The following is a 27,869-nucleotide window of genomic DNA, read 5'->3' on the forward strand; positions in this document are numbered from 1 at the left end:
ATGGTACATGTACCATGAAATAACAGAGGCATTCCTGCAATCTCCATCTCCTCCGCTAAGCCCTGTTCCCGCCCTCTCCTAACCGAACCCTTCTCCCTTCTCGCATCCACCACCCACTTTCGCCAGGTCCAGGTATTCTCTCTCTCTCTCTCTCTCTCTCTCTCTTGATCCTAATTCTTCTCTCTCTGGCCCTAATTCTCTCTCTCTCTCTCTCTCGCTTTCTCTCTCAGTTTCCCTCTCGGTGATCCTAATTCTCTCTCTCTCTCTTGCCCTAATTTCTCGTTCCCTGTGGAAGCCCTCCTTTTCCCTCTCTATTGCACCCTCTCTGACTCTCTCTCTTGCCCCAATTTTCTCTCTCTGTATCCCGCACTCTCTCTCTACCATTTGACAGCTGCGTGCTCGATATTGTATTCCTCTTTGTATTTGATGGGGATTATTGATCTTTATGTTTAAGTTGAGCTCAATAATATTCAAATTGGTAGAGAAAAATATGATTGTTCTGCTTGTGAAGATACACGTTCAGATTTATTGTGTTGGCCTTTCGGCTATCTGTAGGTTGAGTGTGTTTTTATTGCAATCAAAAGGGATAAATATGAGTCCCACACTGTGGGTTTTCTTGGTGCAAATTGATATCGATATTGAACTTCTGCTGGTTTTGATAAGAGAAAAGGAAAAAGAAAAACTAAAACTGACTGGATACAGATTTTGAAATCTGAAGTTATGCTTGAATTTACTTGTTGGAGATCACTAAGGGTGTTTTCTTTCTTTGCCATGTACTTTTTGAAAACAAGAAACTGCTCTTTATGTTATGACAAGGATGCTATCAGCATTTGTTATTTGGACATGAAATGCTATATGGTGTTGCACTAGGGGTAGTGCTATTTTTGTAATAAGTCTGTGTAACATCTTACCCTGTTTGGTTTCAAACATCTAATGTCAACAACTGAATGTCGAGGAGTATCATTCCTAACTTTCCATGCTCAAAGTTCATTTAAGTGAACCAGGGATGCTCCTCGATTGTCCTTTGTTGACACAAGACAGCTTGTAAATTTTTTTTTTGGTAAACCTAACAGGCGTAATAGAGTACTTTTTGTGAGAGCAATGATGCTTTCAGTTTGGCTCTTGGATATGAAACACCACAAAGTATGAGGGCGTTTATGAAATTTTATTTATATAGAAAAAAGGCGATGGAAATGAAGACAACGATGATGGGATTATCTAATGTTAGCTTCCTTGAATCTTGGGTTTTTCTGTTCTCATGATTGTGAACTAATTTTTTTAGAAATTATCACTATACAAAACAGCAAAATAAGAATGACAATGTGCTGGCAAGGAGATGTCTTAGTGCATGTGTGAACCCTTCACCAGAGGGCTATCATGTAGCTCTCCATTTCTTGCAAGTGCATCTGCCACGTCATTAACTTCCCTTTGAACATGTTGGAAGGATATGTACATAAATAAACAAATGTTATAAAGCTCATAAAAAATTATAGCAGGCTTCTGGGATGCAGATTCTTTTTCCTTGTCCATTTTGTAACACTAAGACAACCCCATTCTACCATGTTGTTTGTCTCATGGTTCTGCACATGAAGCTTGAAGCCTATAAGGAGAGAACTTGCCTTTGCAAAGAAAGAATCACATGCAAACTTATAAGATCAGATAACTAAAGTACTGCCTATACCTATGTACTACCTTATAAGTGTGAACTTCTAAGACTCCCAGAGGGACCCAAGCCCGCTCGGGCTAGTTGGATGGTAACCTTTGATGAGAATGCAACATCTCTTCCAATTACTTCGGAGATCTGTGGCAGTTAAACTGGGGAACTCCTGTCTGTATTACTGAGCAAAAAAGGGGGAATAAAAAAAATAGAAGAAAATAACTGCTCTAAAAAGGTGTAAGCAGTGCCATTATCCTGGAAGACTTCAAACCTAATTAGCAACCCTCTGAATATAAGCTTATTGCGTTCTTTACAAACGGTAAACATCTTCCATGGTATAATTCTACTTCAGGAAAAGGTTTGGAGAATCAACCTTAATAGACCCTCAACCCTTGCATGTTGGATGCATCTGATGATATGGCTATCTCAAACATACAATGAATAAGGATGTGGTCAATTGACTCTGCCTTGTCTTGGTATTTAATACTTCTGTGGGATTTGTAGCTCTTATGTTAGAAACTGTTCCCTGTTTTATCGTGCCACACATGCGCAAGAACCCCATTCTGTTTTGGTATGCATACCAGTTCAGCCAGTGTCTTTCCTAACCCACAAATGCCTTACAAACATCCTTGATGTATAGATCCCATAAATCTTCTGTGTCCATGTCCTTCTATTTCCTCTACTCCTTATAATATAGACATTGTGTAATGCTGTGTGAGCTCCACAAACTCCTATTACCACTGCCTAATTAGCAATTTGGGAACCTGGGTTCTGCACCTCAGACTAAGACCTACGTTATCTCTACATAATATTGTCAAGGAAGTACCAAACAACATGATAGTATACCGTTTCCATGTTAAGCGCAGCCACAAGTCTTCACTTACCTACCTTGTCTGGAGTGCAAGCACCAAAGGGTGATGAGAGTGCTTTTGATTAGCCATGGATACTTTGTATTTGTCTTGTGCATTGGCATAGTTGTATGTCTGCCATTCATAGACCGTATAATTATAATATCTGATGTTCTTATGTCTATTATCCATGTAGCTACTCAATTGTAATATCTCATGTACATGAAAGCTATAAGGGTAAGTTACTGTTAACCCAATACAATATATGCAGGACAACCAGATGACTTCTCCATTCCAACATCTCACAACATTTTCTTTTTCTTCATTTTGACGGAATTTTCACATGGTATTAGAGCAGAGTATCCAAGTCTCAATGCTGATCCGTTCCTACTTCCAGTAAGCATCTTGGGAATCTCTACCCTTCATTTTTTCTCTTCCCTTCTCTCTAAAATCTGGTTTCATTTCTCTCTCTCTCTCTCTCTCTGAAATCCCCATTAAAAACCCCTAGCAAAATCTCTCTTTCACTCTCTTTCTGTTTTCACATGATCCTCATTTGAAACCCTAGCCAGAATCTCTGTCAAACTTCTCTCTCTTCACGCGCATCGCAAAAAACCAAAAAAAAAAGCTAGCCAAAAATGCTCTCTCTGTCTCTTTCTCTCTGTTCACGTCAAAAAGAAAAAAAAGAAAATACTGTTTTACATCCTGCATTCCTCCTAAAGAACTGGCTTTTCAATTTCAGGTGAAGTAACATTCACGTGACCTGCTCATCACAATCCAAAGCAAATGAAGGACAGCCTTTTATTTTCTTCTCATTCTTTCCCTCCTGCTTGAATCTTCTTTTTCCTCCTCTATTCTTCTCCATATCATTAAACTTGATCCACAAATTGTGTCATGTGGAAATGCCACATATTTCTGTTCGTTCTTGGTCAAATCTCATGGTCATCTTGATGGTACTGATCCGATGCGTCTAGAATATATTCAAAATTTACAGGAATCAGAAACTTATTTGACATACAATCTGGCATTCACTGCATGTAATCCTTTGGATCAGATCTTAGTCTCTTGGATGACCACCACTTTCAATGAAGGATTTGTGGGACATTGTTCATTCTTCATACTTACAAGCATCCAGTCTTGTGCTTTGAATGATGACACAAAAAGTTCAAAGAGATTCTTGATCTGTTACTGATTTGTTCAGCAAAGATAAAGATCTTGTCCAATCAACTAGCAGCCAATGAAGATCCAGTTTATGATCTAGAAATGGTTATGTACATGCTGGTTGGTTAGGGAAAGGAATACAGAATATTGATTGCGTTGATTATGACATGGACTCCATTAGCAAGTTTTTTCCCGAGTTGCTCCCATTACCTCTGGAACATGAATAAATGCTTTATATTTTTGAATGCCTGTTTGAAGGAAACGACCAGCAATGAGGGACATGAAGTCTTGAACTCCAAATGTCTCCAATACCTATGGACATGGATTTGGTGAGGACAGAATGGATTGATATAAAAGCTTGAAGAGAAAGAGAGAGAAAGAAGCATGTGAAACCCCCCTTGATTTTACTTGGGGAGTGCATCGCTTTTTTATTAAGTATATATATGTATTGTTCAATTATGCCCTTGACTATGATGATATAACAACATGTTACAAAGAAAAAATATAAAATGACTATAGTCATTCATTTTCGATTAAGTACATATTCTTATAATGCCCCTTTAAATTGTACATCGCATTTGAACATGTGCAATTTGTCCTGTAGAAAATGATGCTTTTCACTTGTGAGCCCTTTGGTGATGATATCAGCAGTTTGAATCTCGGTCCCAATATTTTCTACTTGAATCGCATCTTCTTCCATATCAGACAAAATGATAAACAATGTTGATGTGTTAGTATGATCATGGAAAATAGGATTAGCTACGATAGCTAGTTCACTCTGATTATCACTATAAATTTTTGAGGGCTGCATCTTATATCAGAGTGATATAATCAAGTTCCAAATCCAGTAAATCTCTGCTACAACATTAGCCAATGCTCTGTATTCAGCTTCTGTGCTTGATCCACCAAGAAACCAAATTTCTTCCTAAATAAACACAATATCCTAAAACTGATGTGCATGAGTCAGGATCTCCTACCCAATCGTCATCCAAGTATCGAATAATGGAAACAACATGCACATCTTCTATGTGATTTGTATGATATTTGATGTGTTAATTGATAGTATCTTTGATATATTGGACTATACGTTTAAATGCTTCCAAGTGAACGTTGGTAGGAGCATGCATAAATTGGCATCCCTGATTTACTGCAAATGCAATGTCAGAATGAGTAACGGTAATATACTGAAGTGCACCTCCCATGCTTCTGTATTTTTTAGGATCATCAATTAATTTTTCTTCACCAGCTCTCAATCTTTTGTTTAGTGCTGCAGGTGTATTTGATGGTTTGCAGCTCAACATATTACAGTGCTCCAATAAATCCAGTGCATATTTATGCTGAGAAAATTGGATTTTATTCCAGGTTCGCTCTACTTATAATCCTAGAAAATATCTCAGCTCTCCTGAATCTTTCATTTTAAACTTGTCATGGAGAAATCTCTTGATATTTGCACTAAGGTTTGGTGTATTTCTTGTGATAATAATATCATCCACATATAAGAGAATGATCACAATACCTTTAGTACTACTCATCATAGCCTACAACCCAACATCTTGGCCTCAATCATACCTCCTCCACTTTGAACATCAGCCAACCGGATGATGACCGTTGTATTCTTGACTCTGGGGCGGCCAACCATGTGTTGATGGGAATAAATTTTCTAAGCTTATTCCTTATCACCATTTCACATCCTTATCTCTCCCAAATACTCGTCTTGCTCCCCACGTTAAGTTTGATCTTGTGTCTGTTTCTTAGTAAGTTGATAATTCCAATTTTTTGTCGTTTTCGTTCCCTCCCTATTTATGTAGAAGGAGGCATTTGTAGAGGGAGAACAATGTGGGAACTTCTACATCTGAAGGGAGCAAAACCCTTTCCAAGTAGCTTGAAGTCTTCTTCAGTCTTGGTGTCTGTAGTCATTTGTCTAAGTCAAATAAAGGCACGGTCGACGCCTGGCTTCGGCGTCTTGGTCATTGTAATGATGATTTTATGGAGAGTCTTGATGTAAGGGGTTGTTACCCTCATTTCTAAGTCCCAAGTCTAATAATGTTTAGTTTCATTTGTCATCTATGCCAGAGTCGTGCACTTCCATTTGTTTCTCATAATAAATGAGATACGTATCCTTTTGAGTTATTACATTATGATGTGCGGGGACATTGCTCAAAAAAAAAAAAAAAAAAAAAAAAAAAAAAAAAAATATATATATATATATATATATATATATATATATAGAGAGAGAGAGAGAGAGAGAGAGAGAGAGAGAGAGAGAGAGAGAGAGAGAGATTCACTGTCTTTTTCCAATTCAAATTGTTCATTGAAAAACCAATTTGCTGTAAAAATCATTAATTTTGGGAGGAGTGATGGTGGAGGTGAATTCACAAAGAGTTCACTAAGTTCCTCTTAAATAATAGACTACGTCATGAAAAGTCTTGCCCACATATGCTAGAACAAAACATAATAACTGAATGCAAGCATTGCTGCATCACATAAACCACACTCATTGTGATGCATATGAATGGGGTCTCTGTTGACCTTTGCAGTGAGGCATTTCATACAATGGTTTATCTTATAAATTGTGTGCCGTTAATAAAGCTTGTTAGGTTATCATCTCGTTAATGAATGACATTTGGATTATGGTTTCTTGATGATTTCCATTTGCATTTTCTATGCTTATGTAGATAGCACTTTGAGGGATAAATTTTTAGCACAGGCTAGAGCATGTCGATTTGTAGGCTATGCCAATGATTTTAGTGGGTATAACTGTTTTAATCCCATTGACGTATCCACATCTCTCGACGTGTTATATTCGATAATGAAAGCTTTGTTATACTGGTTGCATCAGCTAATCTTGGTAAGCTTTAATAGTGAAGGGCAGTCATGTGGCTTCAGTCCTACCTCATGTTGCACATTCTTCTGTATTCAACTTCATGATAATACTCCAGCAATCACTCCAATACCATCATGTTGCACATTCTTCTGTATTCAACTTCATGATAATGCTCCAGCAATCACTCCAATACCAGTGCACTTTTTGAAGGCACTTTTTGCAGTGTTAATCATGATCCTCATAGCAGCCACGACATGCACATTAATGACAACAACGATTGTCCTTGCGGTGGTCATGACAGCATGATTGATGCTGCTCTATGAGATTATTGGCAATAATGGTGACAGCAGTGGTACTTATTGTAGAATGCATGATGGCTCAAATGATGGTGAAAGTCAGCAAGCTCCTCACAACATGCATAGTGTTGGCAGCATTAATGATAACTGTGATTTGTCCATTAGTTGGCTTTACATTATCATTACATAGCAAACAATATTCAGGAGCTATTCCAGTCCTCTTTAATACGTCAAGGGACTCCCCATGGCCTTCTGTTGGGAGGCTACTCTGGAAAACCTCCATCGCAACCACCATTTGGGCAATTTCGACGGAGAGGAACTTGAGGATTTTTAGAGGAACCAAATGTGAAGTTCCTGGTTTATTCCACACAATAACCTCTGATTTGGCCTTTTGGGATTCCAATCACAAGGCCTTCAAAGGGCTTCCAGTCTCCTCTTTCATATACCAGTGGAGGGAAATCTTACAAACCCAGTTGCCCAGGGTGCATAGACCGAGCAATTGGTCTGCTCCCCCGGAGGGCCACACCAAGCTGAATTTCGACGGGTGCTCCTTGGACAACCCAGGTCTGGCCAGAGTAGGTGGGGTCTTCCGCGGCCACCTCGGCACTGTTTCAGCCTGCTTCTCCGAAAACATTGACCACACAGACTCCCAAATGGTAGAGTCCATGGCACTGCTAACTGGTCTCAAGCTTTTTAACCCCTCCTGGCCTCAACCACTCTTAGTGGAAGGAGATGGAAAAAACGTCATATCCTGGGCAGCAGGCTTTGGCCCCCTTCCCTGGTACCTGGCTTCGTTCTTTGATGAGATTTCTCACGTTTGCAGAGATATCACCGTCTCATGGAAGCATATTTGGAGGAAATCCAGTGACATGACGAATCATCTAGCTAAAGATGGAGCGACATCTAATATCTCAGGCCTATGAGTGGCTGGTTTCTGTTTTAGCCTATTGTCCTCTTTTGTAAGGGCCACTTGTTGTGTCCAGTTCTTGGTTTTTATTCATCTTATCAAGGTTGGTTTCTTTTTTGTATAACGTCAGACATTTTCTTGTACAGAAGTACCCTTCCAGGGTACTCAAATTCTTTTTTGGGGCACGTGGCCTAGCTTGTGGGCCACCTCTGCCTCCCCTTTGTACTTAATCTTTCTCTCTTAACACTACAGTTAACAACTTACAAAAAATAAAATAAAAATTCAGGAGACTCTCAATCATGGCCCATGCAGAGAACAAGAATACCCAGTTCATCCTATCACTTTTCTGCCATCTTTTACTTAACGCTTGTTCCAGTTTGCAGATCCTTCACGTGAGGCATTCGGTGGATAAATGGGTAAGCTATGATAGTTTTTTCTCATTAATCATCAAATCTTCTTAGCATGGATTAAGAAACATGTATAACGTTCCAGCTTCAGAATTGCAAGAACGAATTATCTCTAGGTTGAAGCAATGGATGAAGAGATGAGAGCACTAATGAGTGACTTACCTGGTGATTATGGATAGACCCTTGAATAAGTATGTGGTAGACTGTAAATGGGTCTCCAAAATTGAGTACAAGGCTGATGGTAGCATTTTTTTTTTTTGAGTGTTAACAAAAATATTATTAAAATAGTTAATGAGAGTCCCCTGGTGGGCGAGACTCTCTACAAAAAAGAATAGGCCACTGGCCTTATACAAAATGTGATACAAAGACTGCCCCCTCACAAGTAAACAAAAAAGGGGTAAGTGATATTCCTTTGCAAAGTACCTGAACATGGGGTTATAACAGTCCCCATACAATATCCACAAACACTTTACAAAAAATAACAAAAAGATGCTGCACAGTGTTAGGCCTGCAATATGCAAAAAAGTGTAGCAGGCCAAATCTAGTCATCCTCATGGGCTTTAGCTTCGTCCTTCGCCAGAAGGTCCGCGAAGGCGTTTGACGTCCTCGGTGTATGCTTCCATGAGACATACATACCCGTGCAAATATGTTAAATCTCATCAAACAAAGGCCAAAGATACCAGGGGGCCGACACTTCCCTGGAGGCCCAAGTGACAATATTTTGGGGGTCGCCCTCCACAATAAGATGTTGTCCCCAAGAGCTTTCGAAACTTTGCAAGCCTTTGAGTAGCGCAAGAGATTCAACATGTTGTGAATCTTGCACCCCTATGTACTCTGAGTACGTGAAGAGGACATTGTGTTGGTGGTCTCGGAATACTCCTCCTATCCCTGCATGACCTGGATTACCTAAGGAGCAGCCATCAAAATTAAGTTTGACTGCTCCTTGGGGGGGTGGTTTCCATGTGGCCACGATTTTCGTGTTCTTACTAGGCCTGTGAAGTAAGATGTTCTTCCATTGAGGTAGGATGGAGTGTGCTGGAATTCCATTGAAATGGTCATTGTTTGTCACCCAAAAAGTTACTAAGGCTGTTACTTGTTAAAAAAAGAGTTGGAACCAGAGTGACTTGTCCCCTAAAAATTCTGGCATTCCTTTCTTTCCTAAGTGTCCAGATGGTTGCTGCCACTGAAGCTTTCCCTACGATTTTCCCTGCTTTCGGCCAATGGGAGTAGGGGTTCAGAGCAATTAGATCCTTGATCAACTGTGGAATCACCTAGTCTACCCCAAAAAGTTGTCATACGCAACCCCAAAGGTCATGTGCTATCTTACAAAGGAGGAAAAGGTGAAAGTTGGACTCCTCCTCGCTTCAGCACATGCTGCACCTGTTTGGAATGGGGATCCCTTTTCTTTGCAGGTGATCAATAGTTAGTGCCTTATGAGATGCAGCTAACCAATTGAAAGTTTGCACCTTTGGGGGGGCTAAAGTTTGCCATACCTGGGAAAGAATCGAGGTGGGACTGAGAGGGAAAGTGGGAGGTGGAGATAGGATCTTGTAAAAGGAGGCCACTAAGAATTCTCCTGATGGAACTAGGGACCTTACCAGCTTGTCACTTCCATGGACCGGAATAAAGGTACCGTGCATCATAGACGAGAGAGAAAGGAACTGATTTATTTCTTCCTTAGTAAGATTTCTTCTAAAAGAAGGTTGCCATCGTCTCCTACCACCCTGTGGTCTAAGTTCGTCATCGATTGTGGAATCTCTCTTGGATGCTAAAGCATAGAGAGAAGGGAAGCATTCCCTTAGCGGTGCGTGCCCTATCCAGAGATCGGACCAAAAAAGAACTCTTTTGCCTTCTCTGGGATGCAGCCTGATAAATTTTTTGAACATTGCAAGGGAGGGTAGAAAAAGGCTGATGGTAGCATTGAACACTTCAAAGATTGCTTTCTGGCAAAGGGGGCATACTCAAGAAGAGAACTTGGACTATGACGAATCATTCATCCCCATAGTTAAAATGAGAACAATCCACACTGTTATCTTCTTAACAATCACTTATGTTTGGGATCTTTAGTAGTTGGATGTTAAAAATGTCTTCTTTCATGTTGAATGAGCTTTTTACATGGAGTAGACACGTAGGTACAGTGTAGGCGATCCAAAACTCAAAGAATGCATGACTCAACAAGGCACTTTATGGTCTAAAGGAGGTGTCTCGAGCATGGTGTAACTGTTTTTGCAAGGAAATAACGTCTCGTGGTTTTAAGCATAGCCAAATGGAAGACTTCTTATTCTTTGGTGACCAAAGAATCACGATTTTACTTCTGTATGTAGATTTTATTGCTATAATTGGCAAGTTAATCATATTCAAACCATAATGGATTTTTTAAACTAAAGATTTCAAATGAAAGATTTGGATTTCAAACAGAAAATTTGGCATTGAAGTATTTCCCTAGTACTGAGGTGCTGACAAAATTATACTTTGCCGACGTAAGTATGCCTTGGATTTACTTTCTTGCAGTGGCATGAAAGATTGTAAACCCGTCATGACTTCCGCACCTATTCATCAGAGACTCAAGTAGAAGAGGGTGAACCTGTTTTTGATCCACATCAATACCGTAGTATCGTTGGTGCCCTCCAGTATCCAATATTCTTGCAACTTGACATTGTTGTTGCAATGAACCATGTCTTGTCACCTATTTTATGCATGCACCATATTCTACTCACTTGGAGACAATGAAATGCATACTTCAATTTGTTAAGGCAATGGCTAGTGATGACTTGTTGTATACACAGTTTTGTCGTTCTATATCTAATTACTATGTGTTTATAAAATAGTTTGGTCTCATGGGTTAGCAGAAAACAACGAACCTGTCAAGCATCAAGGCGGAGTTTAGGTTTATGGCAGCAGTTACTGCTAAAGTATCTTGGATTTGACATCCACTGACAACCCTTGGTTAGAACAGCTCTGATCATTACTTGATTAAGAGAAATTGGAATATATGATTCTTGTAGGAGGCTAGTAGCAATACGATACTTTATATTTGTATTGTACATGTAAATGCCATATATGTAACATTTGTTGTTCTAATGTCTATTATCCTGGAAGGTACTCAACTGTAATATCTCATGTGCATGAACGATATTAGAGTAAAGCACTCTTAACCCTCACACACACACACCCACATGTTAGATCTCTCTATTGTATGACAACGGCCCGAAGGAATAGCACCCCATATTTAATCTTGGCCAATTGGACATCTGCCTTTTGTCTTTTTATTTTTAATTTTTTAGAAAGTGATTTTTAAATGAAATTTGGGGTCTTTGCATTAAAAATAAGGCACCCAATAAAAATAAAAAATAATTCAAATTAAAAAGAGTAAAATACCCTTGAAAATTTTAGTGGTATTTTGGTCAAATTTTTTTATTTGATTTATTTTTTATTTTTATTGGGTGCACCTTGTTTTGATGTAGGGATGCCCCAAATTTCATGTTACAAGTATTTAAAAAATTAAAATTAAAACAAAAAACACGTCAACACTTCTGGGCCATCCAATGGCCTAGATTCAATCTTGGCATTTGGCACACAAGATGAGACATGCGAGTGTATGTATCTCATCCTTTTCTTTTATATATATATATATATATAATCATCGTCAAAGGCTTTTCCCAACTAATTGGGGTTGGCTACACGTTCGCAATTCTGAAATACTATTGGTACAAGATTCATGATAAATTTTGGTAAAGTTTTACATCGACTGCCTACTTAACATAACCTAGCCCCTTTACCCTGACGTGGCATGGGTTATTATGTGTGTGTGTGTGTGTGTGTGCACATGGCTATATATATATATATATATATATATATATATATATATATATATATATATATATATTGTTAGAATGTATTTGAGTTTTGAACTGTTCATTTTCTCGAGTAAAAGGATCTCGAAGCCAATTAACCTGGAGTGCCCGCCAGGAGTTTTCTTGTTCAATCATTTTTATGTTCTCTCTCTATCTCCCCCCCCTCGTTGCAAGCCTCCTATTTATGTCTAGCCCCTTTCCTCTCTCCCCTTTTCCCAGTGATCTCTTTCTCCTCCTTCCCCACGAACTTAGTGTGTCAAAGAGCATAGGAAGAGCACAAGAACAAACATGAGACCACAATTCCTAGTCATGCGTAGAGCTTCATGATGCCGCCTATAGTCATAAAAACACCGGCATCCACCATAACATCGAGCCCTAAACCCAAGAAGTTGAACCATTGAGCATTTCCCCATTAATGGACCACAGTGTGAACCAAACTTTAGTTCTTCCCAAGATGCCTATGAGATAGGCCACATTCATTGATTTACCCTCTTGGAGGTAGATAGAACAAACAGCTAGAAGAAGTTAATCTAGAATTTCAGGAGAGAGACAAAAGGGGAGAAATACATCAAAACCTAGCTAAAAGACAATCTATAGTTTGGGAGAATAAATTGATCAAAATGCATTGAAGAGATCAAACAACATTTCAAGAGAGAGAGAAATATTGTATCTTTATTTTGGCCTGAAATTTTATGTTAGTTCGATGGGATACAAAACCTTTTGCAAAAGTAAAGTTGTAGAGAGGAGCATCCAAATCAAGTAGGCCGATAAGAAAGTTATGCGATTGGAGCAATATCCTCTCTCAACAAAACAGTTGAGGGGCCAAAACTCAGAGAAAATAAAGAGTGCAGAAGTCATGTATTGGAAGCATGGGTTGCCACCTCATGGAGCCTTAATGGCGCTGCAACTATAGGGGATTTTGAAGGCTTTGGGAGCTCAAATGGTCCAAGAATGGGATTGGGTAAATGGGTTTTGGGAATTTATTGTTGGGTTTAAGAGCAAAGTTTTAATCTTTGCAACAAAAAAAGTGAGAGGGATGGTGAATGTATACAATAAAAGGAAGTGACAGATTGGGCATGTGTTAATTTTTTATTAAAGAGAGAAGAGGAGGGGATTCTGGGGGGATGGAATGCAAGATCATTGGCCTTAAGGACAGTAAGAGTGCAGTGTTTTTGGGTATTTTGCATGCAAATGTACAAGAAGAGCGAGAGAGTTAAAAGGCAGTTGTGAAAAGAAAGGGTAAAAATAGACCAATTAGACCTATGTGGAATCTGTTGGCACACTTGGTATTTGAGACGATGAGACTTCTTCTCCATTCCCAATGTCTCACTTTAATTTATTTTTTTTCATTTTGATGACACTTAGTGTTGCCTTTCCTGGTAAAAAGTTCACCAAAAGGGTGAAATGATTTGTTCTAGAGCCCAAGGTAGTCTGGATGCTATTGCCTTTGCGATAATCTTAAAAATGCTTTCAAGCCAACTGATAAGCTTGTTAACATCAAATATGTTCAAGCCTTGGGAACAAAACTAAATTCTACCCTTCTTGATATTAGCCCTTCCATAGAACTTTTGAGAAATTTCCATTGCCTCCTGCTCTAGGTGGATCATGAAATTCCTGGCTAAAAGCCAATGTGAGCCTGTCTGGACCAAGAGCATGATCATGACTGACTGTGAGAACTTATGACAGGACTCCCTCCTCCGCAAAGGGGGCCTGTAGTATCAAGAAGTTATCAATTTGCAGGTCATCTACATATAGCTGAGTCCGATCCTGACTATAGTACTAGTAGCAGGTTTCAAGGGGCATCCATGTGCCAAATTTTGTTCCTAAAAACACAGCTCATATATGTTATTTCTGTCATCAAAAGATGACTCCTTTTTTTATTTACACCTATGGAATAAAAGTTTTTTTGGGAAAATGCTTTGTAATAACTAGATTAATTGCAAGTCCATTATGTGCTGTAATACTTTAATAATACTTGAAAAATACATTTGAATTTAAGATACTTTGTTCTCTAGGACTTTTCTATTATCACATTTTCTTGTTAAAAATAGGTTTTTTTAAACTGTTTATCCAATTTTCTTTCCAAGTAGTTGACCATCTCTCTCTCTCTCTCTCTCTCTCTCTCTCTCTCTCTTTCTCTCTCTCACAAACACACACACACACACACACACATCTGTGCACCGGTGCACTGCAGATGGTTGAACGCTAGTTATCTGCTGTATATAATCATTGCAAGACACTCACAGTTTCTTGCTCTTCATCTCTTTCCTCTCACATCAATCGCGAAGATAGTCTCCTTCTACATGGGGCCGTCGGATGGAAGAAGTCCATGTATTGATCACCGTCTTTAATAATTTAATCAGTTTGAATTGTGACTGTTGGCGCCTGTGTATGTCTTCTATCTTCAAGTCAGCGATTCTAGTTCTGGAAGCCACCTCCTTTACGGTCAGACCATCATGCTCCTTTGTAAGTGCATCTGTCATCACACTTGAAGCCATGTCCTTCCCATCTTCCAACTGGCGGAATACCATTTTCTAATTTATCCTTGACCTTTTTTAATATTTAGTCTTTTTGTTAAGGTGAAACCCCACGAATCCCTACCTCATGAGTGAACCAACATTCTTCTTCCAATTCCCTGAGTCTGGGCGACTCATTCAACACAGTGACAAACATAAAAGGAGAAAACACATGGATAGAAGTACAAAGCAATAAGGCCATGCAGTCAGAAGCTGGTTTCTGTCATTGTTCTTTGTAAACCCAAATTTAGCAATAAAAAAGAAAAAGTAAACTCAGACTAGGGAGTAATCCAACTTAGACATAGTGGGATCCCTCCCATTATGATACTGTGTGAATTTGGCCTTTCAAAATGGAAGATCATCCAACTCATGGAGACCCTCAATATTTGAAAATCGGCCCACATTATTCATGATATGCCTGCCATCCTTCTTCAGGAAGGTTTACAGCACCATATTAAAGTCCCCAACTAGGACCTACTGTTCAACTTGCTCCATTTCTAAAGCCACTAGTCAATTCGAGCTGCACCGTTCTATCTGGATCATCTTTTTTCATTGTGCCCACTAGGCCATCCTTGACATTATGAAGGTTAATCAATAGGCATGAGCAGAACTCCCCCTTGATGTGTTCCTCCTTGCTGAACACTTCACAGCACCAAGAAGTGGGAGGAGAACCTGATCCGTCATTACAAGTGTGCTCTTTCCGCTACAATTGCCTCCTGCAACATAGCTATATTGGTCTGTTTCGAACAAATGTTCTAACCGCTCTCTTCTTCGTGGGTTCTCCCAACTCTCATATCATAAATAACTTACTATTTCTTAGTTTCTTAAATGCCCTTTTCCTTCCCTCTTCCTCCCTTATAACTTTATCTTTCTTCTATCTATCTAGTAGCTCATAACGTCTTTAAAGTCACCTTCAAAAAATAATCCACAGCAGTTTCCCAAAAAAAAAAAAAAAAAAATCCAGAGGAGTACCAAGGAATCCCATCGATGCAGGAATATCCTCTTCCGTTCTTGTTCCCCTAGTTCCTAATTGTCTCCTAAACCTGTGTCCATCCTAAACTCTTCTGTAACAGCCTGTGTAACTTTTTCCTGGTTTCTGGTCCAGTTTTTGATGGACTTTGCTCACAAACTTGGGTCGCATTTTCAAGGCACTACCACATACGACTCTATAAATTTGGACACTGCCTTCCATCTGATTCACTATGTAATGTGACCGAATGCCCAGGTGAATTCTCACTGTTCATCATCAACCTACGTGTATTGCTTTCTCATCTCTAGATTTTTGTGGCCCTATGTTTTTGTTCTTCTTTCTGATTCTGATTCTCTCGTAATCCCCTTGAAACTTCAATATATCACTTTCAAATTGTGTCGTTTTTGTATTAGTGTTTGCATCATTCCAACTGTTAATCTTTTTGGTGTGCCAACTCTCTGCTTTCCTACTCCTTAGCATATTGGCTCCTCAACCTCCTCTTTGACAGAGTATTCCAACCATTATGTAATAATTATAGTGTAGATATGGAAATAAGTTGCCGATGGAAATTGAAACTCTTTGGCTAACAATACCTTTTCCAAATATGTCGATTAATTTGTCATATCAAAATGAAATTAAATGACAGAAAATAGATAAGTTTTTATATGATTATATGTTGAATCTTTAGGTTCTTTGAGATCTGGAAAGGATTGACCACACACCACAAATAAGCTGCCTCTTTTTTAGTTGTTTTTCTGCTTTAGGTGACTTTGAGTTGCATCACATATGCCATTTTAGTCCTTTGCTTTTGGCAGCAAATTGGAATTTAGGGTGCTCTTTGTATTGTCAAATTTTTATTGCTGTTAATTCTATCAAATTTCTTTATTGCTATTGCCTATTAAATTGTTGGAGAAGGGATCTTGGCCTGTTATTTTTCTTTGGTATCCATATGAAGACCGTTAAATATCTCCTTTGACCTGAATAAAATATTTGTTACAGCAATCTTGTATAAATTTTTGGTTTATTTGGCTTCTTTTTCTAAACTTGAGGTTATCTGGAGCATAGTAGATTTCCTCTAAAATGTGGTGATAGAAATTGTCTGATTGTTGAATTTACCCACCTATTTATGATGCTTGTTGATTTTCTTGTCAGGCAGCACTTTGTAAAAGTGATAATGTTTGTATTGTTAATCTGCAATGTTTTTCTGGTGCTTGTTTGATTGCTTATTTGATACTTTTTATGTATACTACCTACAGAGTTTGTACCCTGTTGATGGAAGACTGCATATGATGAAATATGTTTTAGTTATAGTTGAGCCTGCAGATATTTTTCTTGATTTGTGCATAACATGGTTTTTTCCGTTTCATTGACATGTGCATTGCTTATATGTTTTCTATATGGCTAAAGATCTAGTTTTGGTTATAAATTTCAGTGCATTGTTCTTATTCCCCCAGCTCGCTCATATTAAAACTGAACCGCGTACTGAGAAGCTTCTGATAGAAGTTTGTGTCGCTTGAGTAATTTTGAAATGATAGAGGATTCCTGGGAAGCAATTCTAGAACAATGGAACATAATGTTTTTGAATCAGGAGAAGCTTGTAACAGAAATGTATGCGACTCAAGTAACCTTAATACAGCAGAAGAATCCGGGGTAAACAAGCATGTAGTTGTGAAAAATGAAAGCCAGCACAGGGGTACAGATAGTGAAAATGAGGACATGGCTACAGATAATGAAAATGAGAACATGGACATGGATAACAAAAATGAGCATGTAGGTACAAATAATGAGATGGTGGATAACTCAATGGGGAATGCAACAGTTGATTGTGAAGTCCGTAGAAATTTGGAGCCATTTGAAGGCATGGTATTTGAATCTGAAGAAACTGTTAGGACCTTCTATAATGAATATGCACGGTGGATAGGTTTTAGCATTCGCAACAGTGTCAATCGCCGGAAGAATGGTGAGAATATTGCTCGGTACTTTGTGTGCTCAAAAGAAGGTTTTCGTGAGAAGAAGCACCTAATGAGTGAGCAACCACGGCCACATACAAGAGAAGGGTGCAAGGCAATGATTTATGCAAAGAAAGTGGAATCTGGACAATGGATCATTCGGAAATTTGTCAAGGAACATTCTCATCCAATGGTCTCTCCAAACAATGTGGTGCTGCTTCGATCTCATAGACGTGCAGCTAATAGAGCGAAAAACTTTGCTAATACTTTTGATAAAGAGCATAACATCCAAGTTGAAGAAAGGAGTCATGAGCTCAATGTCCAAGTGCAAGATAATAGCTCTCATGAACCTCTGACCTTGCGATACAATGATCTATGTGAACATGCCCTTAAAGTTGCGGCTGAGGGGGCAACCACTGCAGAGTTCTACCGCATAGCAATGCATGGTATACAAAAGGTTTTGCAGGAGGTCATCAATGCCAAAGTTAAGACAATTACACAAATAGGTGGGGTGCAAGGAGATAATACCTGCGAAGTGAGTGAACCGGCTACCATGGAGAATGTGAATTTGGAGGATCCTCAACAAACAAAGACAAGAGAGATAAGCAGACCAAATCTTGATTTGGAGAATGCCACAAAGAGGAGAAAGACGTGTATTAATTGTAAGCAGCAAGGCCATGACAAGCGTACATGTTCATATTTGGTTTCAAAGGGGTAATTTTGAAATGATTCTCTCAAGTTTTCTCCCATACCTTTTTTTTTTGGTGGGGTTTTCAACCACTAATTATGGGAAGTCTTATTGTATATATCTGTATGTTGTTTCTCAGGAATTCTTCTAACAATGTTGTGGGTGTTCCAACAAGTGCCACCCCTGGGGATGAATTTGATCATTCCTCTCTGGTATAAGCTGCTTTATTTGTTCAATTGATTATTATCTGTTCTTAATGATTTTCTCATGTTGATTATTACCTACTAGTTTGAGACCTGTGCAATGGGTCTGTATATGTGCTTGCTGTGTGTGTGTGTGTGTGTGAGAGAGAGAGAGAGAGAGAGAGAGAGAGAGAGAGAGAGAGAGAGAGTTTAAGTAAGAACATAGAAATGTAATAAAAGATTTAATGTCTTGAATTTATCAGTACTTCTTTTTAGTATTTATAGAAAATGTAAATGTTATAATCTATCCATTTTTTAATAGGTAGGAAATGTTATATATTACTACTCTATTAGTTTGTTAGTTAAGTGTGCTATGTGCAGTGCGTCATTACTTGCCGTGCTTTCAAATCTATTATGGTTTTCTTATATTTCATACGAGTTATTGCTGGTTTTTGCAGGTTGCTTTTGGAGGTTTATAGAGAATTGAGCTCGGAGTGCAATGCAAAAAGATGACATTTGCAAGTAAAGGTATGAAGATCAATGAAGCGATGATAAGTGGTTTTCTCTTTTATATATCTATATTATTTTAATAAATAAATTTTTATATATCTTTTATGCAATAGATGTCTTCGTTTTCTCCTATGTTGTTTCGCTTCCATTCCAACAAATTGATATTGACATTACTATAGAATAAAAAGTAAACAAATAAACATTATTAAAAAGACTGATATTTTGGTTTTTGATTTCACAACATAATGATTTCAATCTTTGTTGTTTGCTCAAGTTACGCATTTTCACAATTCATAAAATTGTTCCAGTGGGACCCCATGAAAATGCAACAAAGTTTTCATGATGTATGGTAGTCATAAAGATGTTTTTTGTAGTTACTTACCACTGCTGTTGCATGCCACCAACTTGGGATAGTTTGATAATTCTACCACTTTTACTCAAGTAAAGAGTTTGTTTTCGAAAATTTATGCAGGTCAGAAGTAAGGCCTGTTTAAGTGTATAAGCAGGTCTGGGAATCCAGACTCTCCTGTTAAGTAAAGCAGGCCAAATTCCCTTCTTAATTGTTTATAGTAAAAGTGACAGATTGATGGTTTTACCCATATAGATGGTCCTTCCAAATTGCCCCTAAGTGTATATTCTTTTGTTTGTGTAAATTGTTGTGACTTTACATGTTTTTGGAATTAGAAGGACTGAGCGTGTTTAATGTTCTATCCTGTGTTTGAAGGGCATATGCAAGTGGTAACAGGGCCGAATCGTGGATAACAATCTGGGTTCCTGATGATCCAATTCATCAAGGTTTATATGGTAAGGCTACCAGTTCAGTGGTGCCTCAGAAGTGCTCCATAGAACCTAACTGAAACTAATAAAGATACCGAAAGATATTCTATGTTTTCAGTTAACTCTCTCTCTCTCTCTCTCTCTCTCTCTCTCTCTCTTCGCCCCCCCCTCTCTCTCTCAAAAATCTGCTATTGCAATCCACAATTTTGTACAACATGTGTAAAAGAAATCCTTATTGTAAATTATAATTTGTCTGGTATTGCTTTGCTTTCTAATGAAATGAACAGAATTCCACCATTATATGTAAAATATATCATGATGCATGTACCATACTTTTCAGTTTGGTACTTTTAGCATCTGGCTGTCATTGTCAAGTGAAGGACCAAGTGACTTCAGTCCATCCATTGTTGACATTGGACCTCTGATGGTACATGCACCAAAGTGAATGGTATTGTATGTTTGCAAATCACAATGATATAAACTGCTATGTAAATTAAGGTGCGCCATTTTTCTTATCCTCTTCTTAAGAGCACGCTACAAAATCTCTGCAAGTTAGGTGCTGGAATCGCTTGAGTGGGCTTGGATCAGAACTCACCTGAGTTTTATTCAACTTATACTAGCCTGATACTTATCTATCTTCTTTTTATTTTTGAAAATGACTTGTTAAGCCATTTTAAATTTGGCTGGGACACTTGGCATAGGACTAGGCCAAGTCTCCAGCCAGGTCTGAACTACGCTTTAGAGATCATGATGTCGTGGTTATTTATCCACATGGTTTTGTAAGTTGACAACCCACTTTGGATTAGTAGTTTTCTTGCTGTTCTTAGTGGATCAAAAGGTGGGGGATCTCCACAATCCAATATGTAGATCTCTTAATTGAGCTATGGGAATGGCAGTGATCAACTAGTCATCCAATCCAATGTCATGGAGGGGCTAAAATTTGAAGGCTTCAAAGAGACTAATTAACCTTCCAAGCCCTAGATACTACAAATAGAAAACAAGGTTTTCCTTTTCAAAAAAATGAGTACGATTGTCAGGATTGCCCATACAGGTAAGTGGGGCTATTCTTTTGATATGACCATTAGTGTGTCCAGCTGTGTGCCTAATGTTGTTAATTATGCAACTTCCCAAACGATTTCAGTATATAACCCTTTAGATGGGGTAAGGGTTTAGTTGAAGGTTGCTCTTCTCAGTGGTTGCATAGCTCTCTCCTCCATGTATCTAGGACTAAAACCCTCTATCTGCTCACTCCATTGAAGGTTCCTTTGGTTTCTTGCTCTATAAGTGCACCACGGATTTAAGGTTTTCTTTGTATTTGTCTGAGAGAAGCTTCAGGCTTTGCCTAATAAGGGTTTGAATTTCTATTAGAAAGATTTTAGTCAATGAAGTGAAGTTCATGCCTTCCTTAGGGGTGAATTCTCATGTCTATAACACATCATACAAACAGATTTACTCTTACATTTTCTATACAGTTTAGATATGATACAATCTGGATTGGATACAAGTTAGATATGATACACTCGATATTGATGTACTTCCCTATAAACTTGGTTTTACACTGATACATGTTTGTTGCTTCGTGTCTCTTTTAGTCTCCCACAAGCCAATATGCTGGTCCATGCTGAGAGAGCTTGGATGGTATAAAAGAATGTGATCCTGACCTAGGAGTTTGTGAATATATCCTCTACTTGAAGTTTTGAAGGAAAATTTTTTGGCACTACTTCTTTTGATTATGCTTCTTAAATTAAATAGTCCAACTCATATGTTTGTTAAAGCATGAAAGACTGGTTTAGTTAGTAAAGAGATTACACTTCTGTTGTCTCAGCAGAGGGGAACAGATTGGCTCTGTGAACATCAATATTTCAAAGCAGATGTCTTCCAAGTAATCTGGATAGCGGTGTTAGCCACGGTTCTATACTGTGCTTCAGCACTAGTCCTAGCAACTGTCCATTGTTTCTTGCTGATACATGAGATAAGATTGGTCCCAAATAAACACAATCGCAACATTTAGATCGTCTACTAGGAGAGCCATCAAATTCTGAATCAGCATATGTACTCCAAGGGCAAGTGGGGACCCAGAGGAATAATATAAACGATGATACAGTGTCCCTTTAAGATAGGGGAGATCTCATTTAGATGCTTGTTAGTGGCTATGCAATCGAATGGTTCTTGAACTGGCATATCTGATTGACCGTGAATGCAATATTTGGTCTCGTGAAAGTGAGGTATTGTGACCTCTGTGCCAGTTGACAATAAACAGTGGGAACAGAAGAGGAATAGTGTCTTGTACAGAGAGTTTCTTGTCAAATACAAATGGTGTGGGAATCAGTTTGCAATCCACCATGTTAGACCTCTTTAGGATATCCATGGCATGTGTGTAGCATGTGATAACCATTTCTGAGGAGATGTCCATAGCATGCTGTAGAGTGTAACAAGCATTCCTGAGGGAGTGAGAAATTCCCAGGACTAAGATAAATTAAAGGTATCCCAAGTCTTTCATCTGAAAGGTTTTGCTGAAGCTACCTTTGATGCTAGACATCTCATCTATATCACCGCCAGTAGTCAGCATATTATCAACATACAGAAATAGTAATATAATGCACTGGCAGCCTTCATACTAAGTACGTTGCTTTTTTAAGACCATTCAAGGCTTTGGATAACCTGCAGCATACTGATGGTTGTTTTTTTTTTCTGAAACCCAGGGCCTTGTGTCAAATAAAATTCTTATTGCTAGTCCCCATGATGAAATGCATTAGAAACATCCATTTGGATAAAAGCTCACTTTGCCATGCAAGCTAGATCATTTTCACTATAGGACTAGATATCTCAATATAGTTCCATTTGCTTTTTGCTTTATAGTGTAAATCCCTTGACAACCAACAAGATGGTTATCAACAGTGGCTGGAAAAAGCATAGGTGTTTTATTTTTGGGATGTGCCCGATATTCTTGTTCCATAGGGGCATGCCACTGTGGATCTTGTCTTTCTTTAGAGAAGGAAGTAGGGACAGTGTCCTAGACAATATCACCAAGTAGTACAAGATCCTCCACCAGAAGTTTCTCACAAGATATGTATTCTAAGATGAAAGAATTATGGTATTTTGGTTGTTATATCAATGAAGGATGGGAGCATTTTTTGTAGGTACAGAAGGGGATGATACTTCACTTACACCAGGTTGTGCAGAGAAGAATCTTCTCAAGTGAGGCTTCTCATATCAACTATTGACAAAGGTGCTGGAGATGGAGCAGGAGATGATGGAGCCCCTGGACCTATTCATGAAGCAGTACTGTTATGAAGTTGTCTAGATGGAAAAGGCGAGAACTGCCAGAGGAATAGTGGAGTCCACTGAGTTGAACTTGGGCCTTCGGTTGGATTTATGAGCACATGATGGAGCAATGTGGGCATAGCATAGACAACCAATGGGACACAAAATAGAGTACACTCTGGAACGGCTTTATATACTGCTGAAAAGGAGAATACCACCCAGAAGAGATGTTGGTATCTGTTGTTGAGATATACTGCTATCTCAACTGCCTCTTTTCAAAGAATCCAAACTCATGAACTTGTGAACATAATGGCGATGGCAGTTTCAGTGATGTGATGGTGCCTATGTTCCGCAATGCCATTCTCTTGTGGAGTAGTGGGGCACGAGAACTAGCCTTAAATCCCATTGTCCTATAGATATGTATGCAATTGTTTAAAATAAATTCACCACCGCCACTTCAAAATTTCTTAATGGGTTCTCAAATTCTTCAACTTTATCAAGATGCTAAAAGCATTAAGCATTTCAGACTAATCATCATCATCTTCATCATAACTTTTTCCCAACTATTTGGAGTCGGCTAATATTTAAGAAAAGAGATCAGTACCAAGCATAGCCGTTACCAATTAATGATGATAATAAAAGATCCTTACCAAGCAGCCATAATCATCAATAAATACAACATAAAATCTTGTGCCAGCTTAGAGGGTACAGGAGCTGGTCCCCATACATGAGTATGAATACGATCCAATGAAAACATATTTCAGCATTATCAGGAAGCAGTACGCTTTCCTTTTCAACATCCATGACAATGTTCATAGAACTTACTAGAAAGTAGAAAGTGAATGCAAAACCTTTTTAGAGACCAACTTATTTATAGAGGAAAAAATTAAATGGCCCAATCTTTGATGCCAAATAGAAGCGGAAACTTTCGGCATCTGTTCCTTGGTCTTCCCCATAGCCAATATGGAATGTAGCTATGTGCGATCCAATGCATGTAGCCTACCATGCTTTCTCTTAGCAATCACTTTCTTCACCTTGAGATCCAAATCAGGTGTGAAAATAAAGTAGCAACTATAATGAGATGTGACTTGGGACCTTAGGAACTAAGAAACATTAGGAATTGGTTAACTTCTTGAAGTAGGGAATTCACCAATGTGAAATATTATGAGAAGATCCATGCATTGTGATAACCTCTGTACAAGACATCAAGTCCACGAAAATACCTGGATCTGTGGCTGTATGATTTGTTGCTCCATTATGTGGATAACGTAAGGAATCAGAAGTAGATCCCATGTATAAAGCTGACATATCATGAAAACGTGCATGATGCTGAGGAAGGCATGTACAATGTCAATGGCAATTGTGCACAACAAACCTTTGTTTGCCACATATTTGACATATTATAAATTTCTTTGGAGGGACGCGCAGAATGCTTTTGATAGGAGATTGTTGCCGCCCATAACAGTCGCCTTATTTATGATGAAATTTCCTTCACGACTGTCGCCGTGATTCTAACCTTGACCTTGGAGACTACTATGAGATGAAAAATGTAAAACATCTGACGTAGGAACCGGGAACCATTTGGTCAAGGCTAAACACTGCTTCATGTTGAAGCAAAAGGGGCAAAGTTTGCAAAGGTAGACGATGGCTTTCCAGTAGTTATAGATGTGGTAATATCTTACATTCTTCTCCAAGGCCAGCCAGAATATAGAGCACCTTCTCATGTTGAGTGGTTTCTGTAAAGCAGAAAGCTGATCACGTAACAACTTGATTGTTAAAGTAATCATTGAAACTTAGACTTCCTTTGTTTAACTGCTGAACTGCTGGAAAAGGTTGCATAACTATGACTTCTAGGAATTGAGAATAAGTCTCCTGCAATGAGTCTCACACTTCTTTGTCAGTGGAAAGTTAAAAAATCCCCCCCACAACTTTATGAGGGAGATAGGTGTAAAGCCAACTAAGAAGTAGTTAGTGATGAGTTAATCGGGTTTGGGTTCTTGCGCAACAGTATCTTCCTCAGATAATTCTCAGCTTCATTTAGTGGTTTTTTTATAGCAGAAATCTGATCATGTAATGACTTAAATTATTGAAGTAATCAGCACTCGAGCTTCTTTTCTTTAACTGTTGAGCCTCCAGAAGAAGTTGCATAACTTCGACTTCTGGGACTTGAGAATAAGTCTCTTGCAATGAGTCCCAAACTTTTTTGTCATTGGAATGTTAAAAAGATCTCCCCCATAACTTTAGGAGTAAGATAGGTGTAAAGCCAATGAAGTAGTAGTTGGTTCCAAGAGGACAAAGGAAAGTGCGCCTTCTAAATGACAAAATAAATGGTGGCCGTCAATAGTCATCATCTGAACCGCCGCTCGTGCCCGCCCATTCTGTCTCGCCCTAAATGGAATGGCTCCCTCCTCCACTATAAAGAAAAAAGAAATAGCTCGATCTATTTCTAGCTGGGGAGTTCTTTCGTTACAAAGAAAGAATCGGTTGATCCCAGCAATAACATGAGAAGAGAATCCCTTTCACAAAAACAAACCTAAGGAACCCCCCTCTCCTGCCACTCCATTCAGCACCTTGTGATCTTTGAGAAGTACGAGCCCTATAGTTTTTTTTTTTTTTTTTTGTAGATTCCGAAAATTCCATAGGCCCTTGTGGATCAGGACAAGAATGAATCAGGGAATCCTATTGCAGTTACTTGACTATGCCCAAGAAGAAAACTCGTTTCATCCAGCGTGTTGGTGATAAGGCGACGGAGGAATTCAATGGGTCTCAGAGAGATGTTTTGGATAAAGAGAGATAAAGTGACTAGTGGGGAAGTAAGAAAGATAAGAGAGGAATTCAATCCAGTGTGTTGGTGCTAAGGGAGGAACAAAATTGATTCCATCCCGTGTGTTGATGACAAGCTGAGAAAGGAATTCAATGGATTTAAAGAGCTCTTTTGGGGAAAGAGAGTTAATGTCACTTTTGTGGGGAAGAGAGAGAGAGAGAGAGAGAGAGAGAGAGAGAGATGCTCCATTTAGTGATTGTAGAGAGAGATGCTGCTTGTTAGAGAGAGCCACTCCAGGTAGGCTGTCCTTGCGGGTGGCCGAACTAATCTGTGGCTGTAATAGCGATGGCATTTTTTGGTGAGGTTTGTATAAGTTGCCCACCTTATACTACACAAGTAAGGTGCATCTCCAAATTTTGCTCGAACATGTAGTTCTGGTGTCATAAACGTCCTAATGGCTTTAAAATCCATGTCCAACTCTAATTATGATATTTGAAATTCTAAAAATAATGCATTTTGGGCAGATCTATAGGTACTTGAAAATCTGGAAAATAAATGGTCCAATTAACTTCTTACAAGATGTAGTATTTTTACGACCTAAAATTATTATTTTTCTCTGTCTATACATCCTGGGTTAAGATGATTAATTATAGGTTTCCGAACTTTGGCACACTCATTCCTAGTAAGTTATTAGATGCACCTTACTTCTACAGTATAAGGTTGCAACCTTATATAAACTTGTCCCTTTACTTCTACAGTATAAGGTTGCAACCTTATATAAACTTGTCCCTTTTGGAATGTCTATAGAAGTTGATGTTTGGAATGTCTATAGAAGTTGATGACAAAAAGAAATGGTTGCTTAAGATTTAGAGAGAGAGAAAGGGACAATTTTGATACCATAAAATTTTATAGAGAGATTGTAGTCATTACAAGAGAGAAGAGAAAGGTTGTGCCTTCTTTTGGCTTTCATTCATCTTAATGTAGATGTGGATCCTCTTGTCTACCAGTCGTAAATCAATTACAGATTTTCTTTCTTAAATTTTTTATACAATTTAGGTATAGGATGCTCTAGATTGGATACAAGTGATCATTGTGTTTGTGCCTGTAAGTGTCGAATGTATCTAATATGTAAGCCTGAGAAGCTAATACTGTTAGACATAATCTTATATTTATTTTGCATAAATAAAAGGTGTTTTTTTATTTATTTTTATAATGTGTAAAATAATTTATAACATGAAGTAAGTAGATGGATAGGCGGTAGAGATCCCCTCGTTAGCATGTTTTCACAACTGATAGAAGTTGTATTTCTTGGAAGGGTCTATTCATCCCAGAAGCATGTTTAACTTTTTATTATTGAAAATGGAGGGTAAAGGAAAAAAGAAAAACGAAGCTTCCAAGCTAACAGGATTTTGGACATTTTGTTATACTAGAATGCATGTAAATTATACAAGGTGCATTAGCATGTTTTCACAATTGACGAAAATTCTATTTCTTGGAAGGTTCTCGATTCCCATTAGGAGCATACTGCTTATTATTGAAAAAAATGAGGATGAAAATGGAAGCTTGCAAGCTATTAGAACTTCAAACATTTTATGATAATCGAATGCATGTTATTATATAAGATACTTCTATTAGGGCATCGATGCTATACTAAAAAATACTGATCACACTGTATGCACAGATAAGTATTTGGGCAGTGTCGTCGTTTTACGATAATAGAATGCATGTTATTATACAAGATATTTCTATTAGAGTATCGATACTATATGAAAAAATAATGATCTCACATTGTATGCAGAAACAAGTATTTGGGCCATGTCTTTTGATAATAGGATGCATGTTATTATACAAGATACTTCTATTAGAGTATCGGTACTATATTAAAAAATACTGATGTCACACTGCATGTACATGTACAGACAAGTATTTGGGCCGTGTCGTCTGGTGTTTGCAAGGAACATCAACTTCCTAATGAACGCCACATCTCACCGCCAATTCCTTCCAACCGTAATCTCAAGTTCACAAAAGGTCTAATGTTCGAACATTTAGGGTGCGTTTGTTTGGGGGAATTTATTCTTCGGAACAAATAAGTCCCTAACTCTATAGCAAATCCCATGTTTGATGCACATAAAGTGCTACAATGGAACGTATTGGAAAGTTTTTGTTATTAATTATTTAAAAAGATTTTTTTTTTTCTATGGCTAAGTCAGGAACTTGTATTAGAGAACTTCCTTGTGTTAACGCCCCAAGATTGCGACTCTTCCGACTTGGGGATTTCCTTTTCTATGTAGTTTTTGG

The 27,869-nt window shown here is 38.3% G+C and overlaps 1 protein-coding gene across 15 annotated transcripts; it reads left to right on the forward strand.

Annotated features, from left to right (window-relative positions):
* On the forward strand, positions 1-27,767 carry LOC18437507 (uncharacterized). Of its 15 annotated transcripts, none has more exons than XM_088865146.1 (8): positions 1-132; positions 2,777-2,901; positions 3,245-3,992; positions 4,929-5,025; positions 16,870-18,100; positions 18,214-18,286; positions 18,715-18,784; positions 19,491-19,840. In XM_088865146.1, the coding sequence occupies exons 5-7, from the start codon at positions 17,001-17,003 to the stop codon at positions 18,733-18,735; spliced, it is 1,194 nt and encodes a 397-aa protein (XP_088721272.1). In that variant the 5' UTR covers positions 1-132; positions 2,777-2,901; positions 3,245-3,992; positions 4,929-5,025; positions 16,870-17,000; the 3' UTR covers positions 18,736-18,784; positions 19,491-19,840. The 15 variants fall into 15 exon arrangements, 8 of the variants coding, with proteins under 8 accessions (XP_088721272.1, XP_088721301.1, XP_020524890.1 ...); XM_088865175.1 differs by having other exon boundaries at positions 16,892-18,100; XR_016054427.1 differs by lacking the exons at positions 2,777-2,901; positions 3,245-3,992 and adding an exon at positions 27,491-27,767 and having other exon boundaries at positions 19,491-19,570.
* Positions 27,768-27,869: the final 102 nt, after the last annotated feature.

Source organism: Amborella trichopoda, chromosome 1 (genome assembly GCF_054954075.1).
Source record: "Amborella trichopoda isolate Santa Cruz 75 chromosome 1, AtrichopodaSantaCruz75HAP2 v2.0, whole genome shotgun sequence".
NCBI lineage: Eukaryota > Viridiplantae > Streptophyta > Magnoliopsida > Amborellales > Amborellaceae > Amborella > Amborella trichopoda.

Coding starts and splice junctions, on each gene's coding strand:
- LOC18437507 (XM_088865146.1), top strand. CDS start 17,001: ATGGAACATAATGTTTTTGAATCAGGAGAAGCTTGTAACAGAAATGTA. Junction 18,101..18,213: donor TCATATTTGGTTTCAAAGGG/GTAATTTTGAAA, acceptor GTTGTTTCTCAG/GAATTCTTCTAACAATGTTG. Junction 18,287..18,714: donor AATTTGATCATTCCTCTCTG/GTATAAGCTGCT, acceptor TGGTTTTTGCAG/GTTGCTTTTGGAGGTTTATA.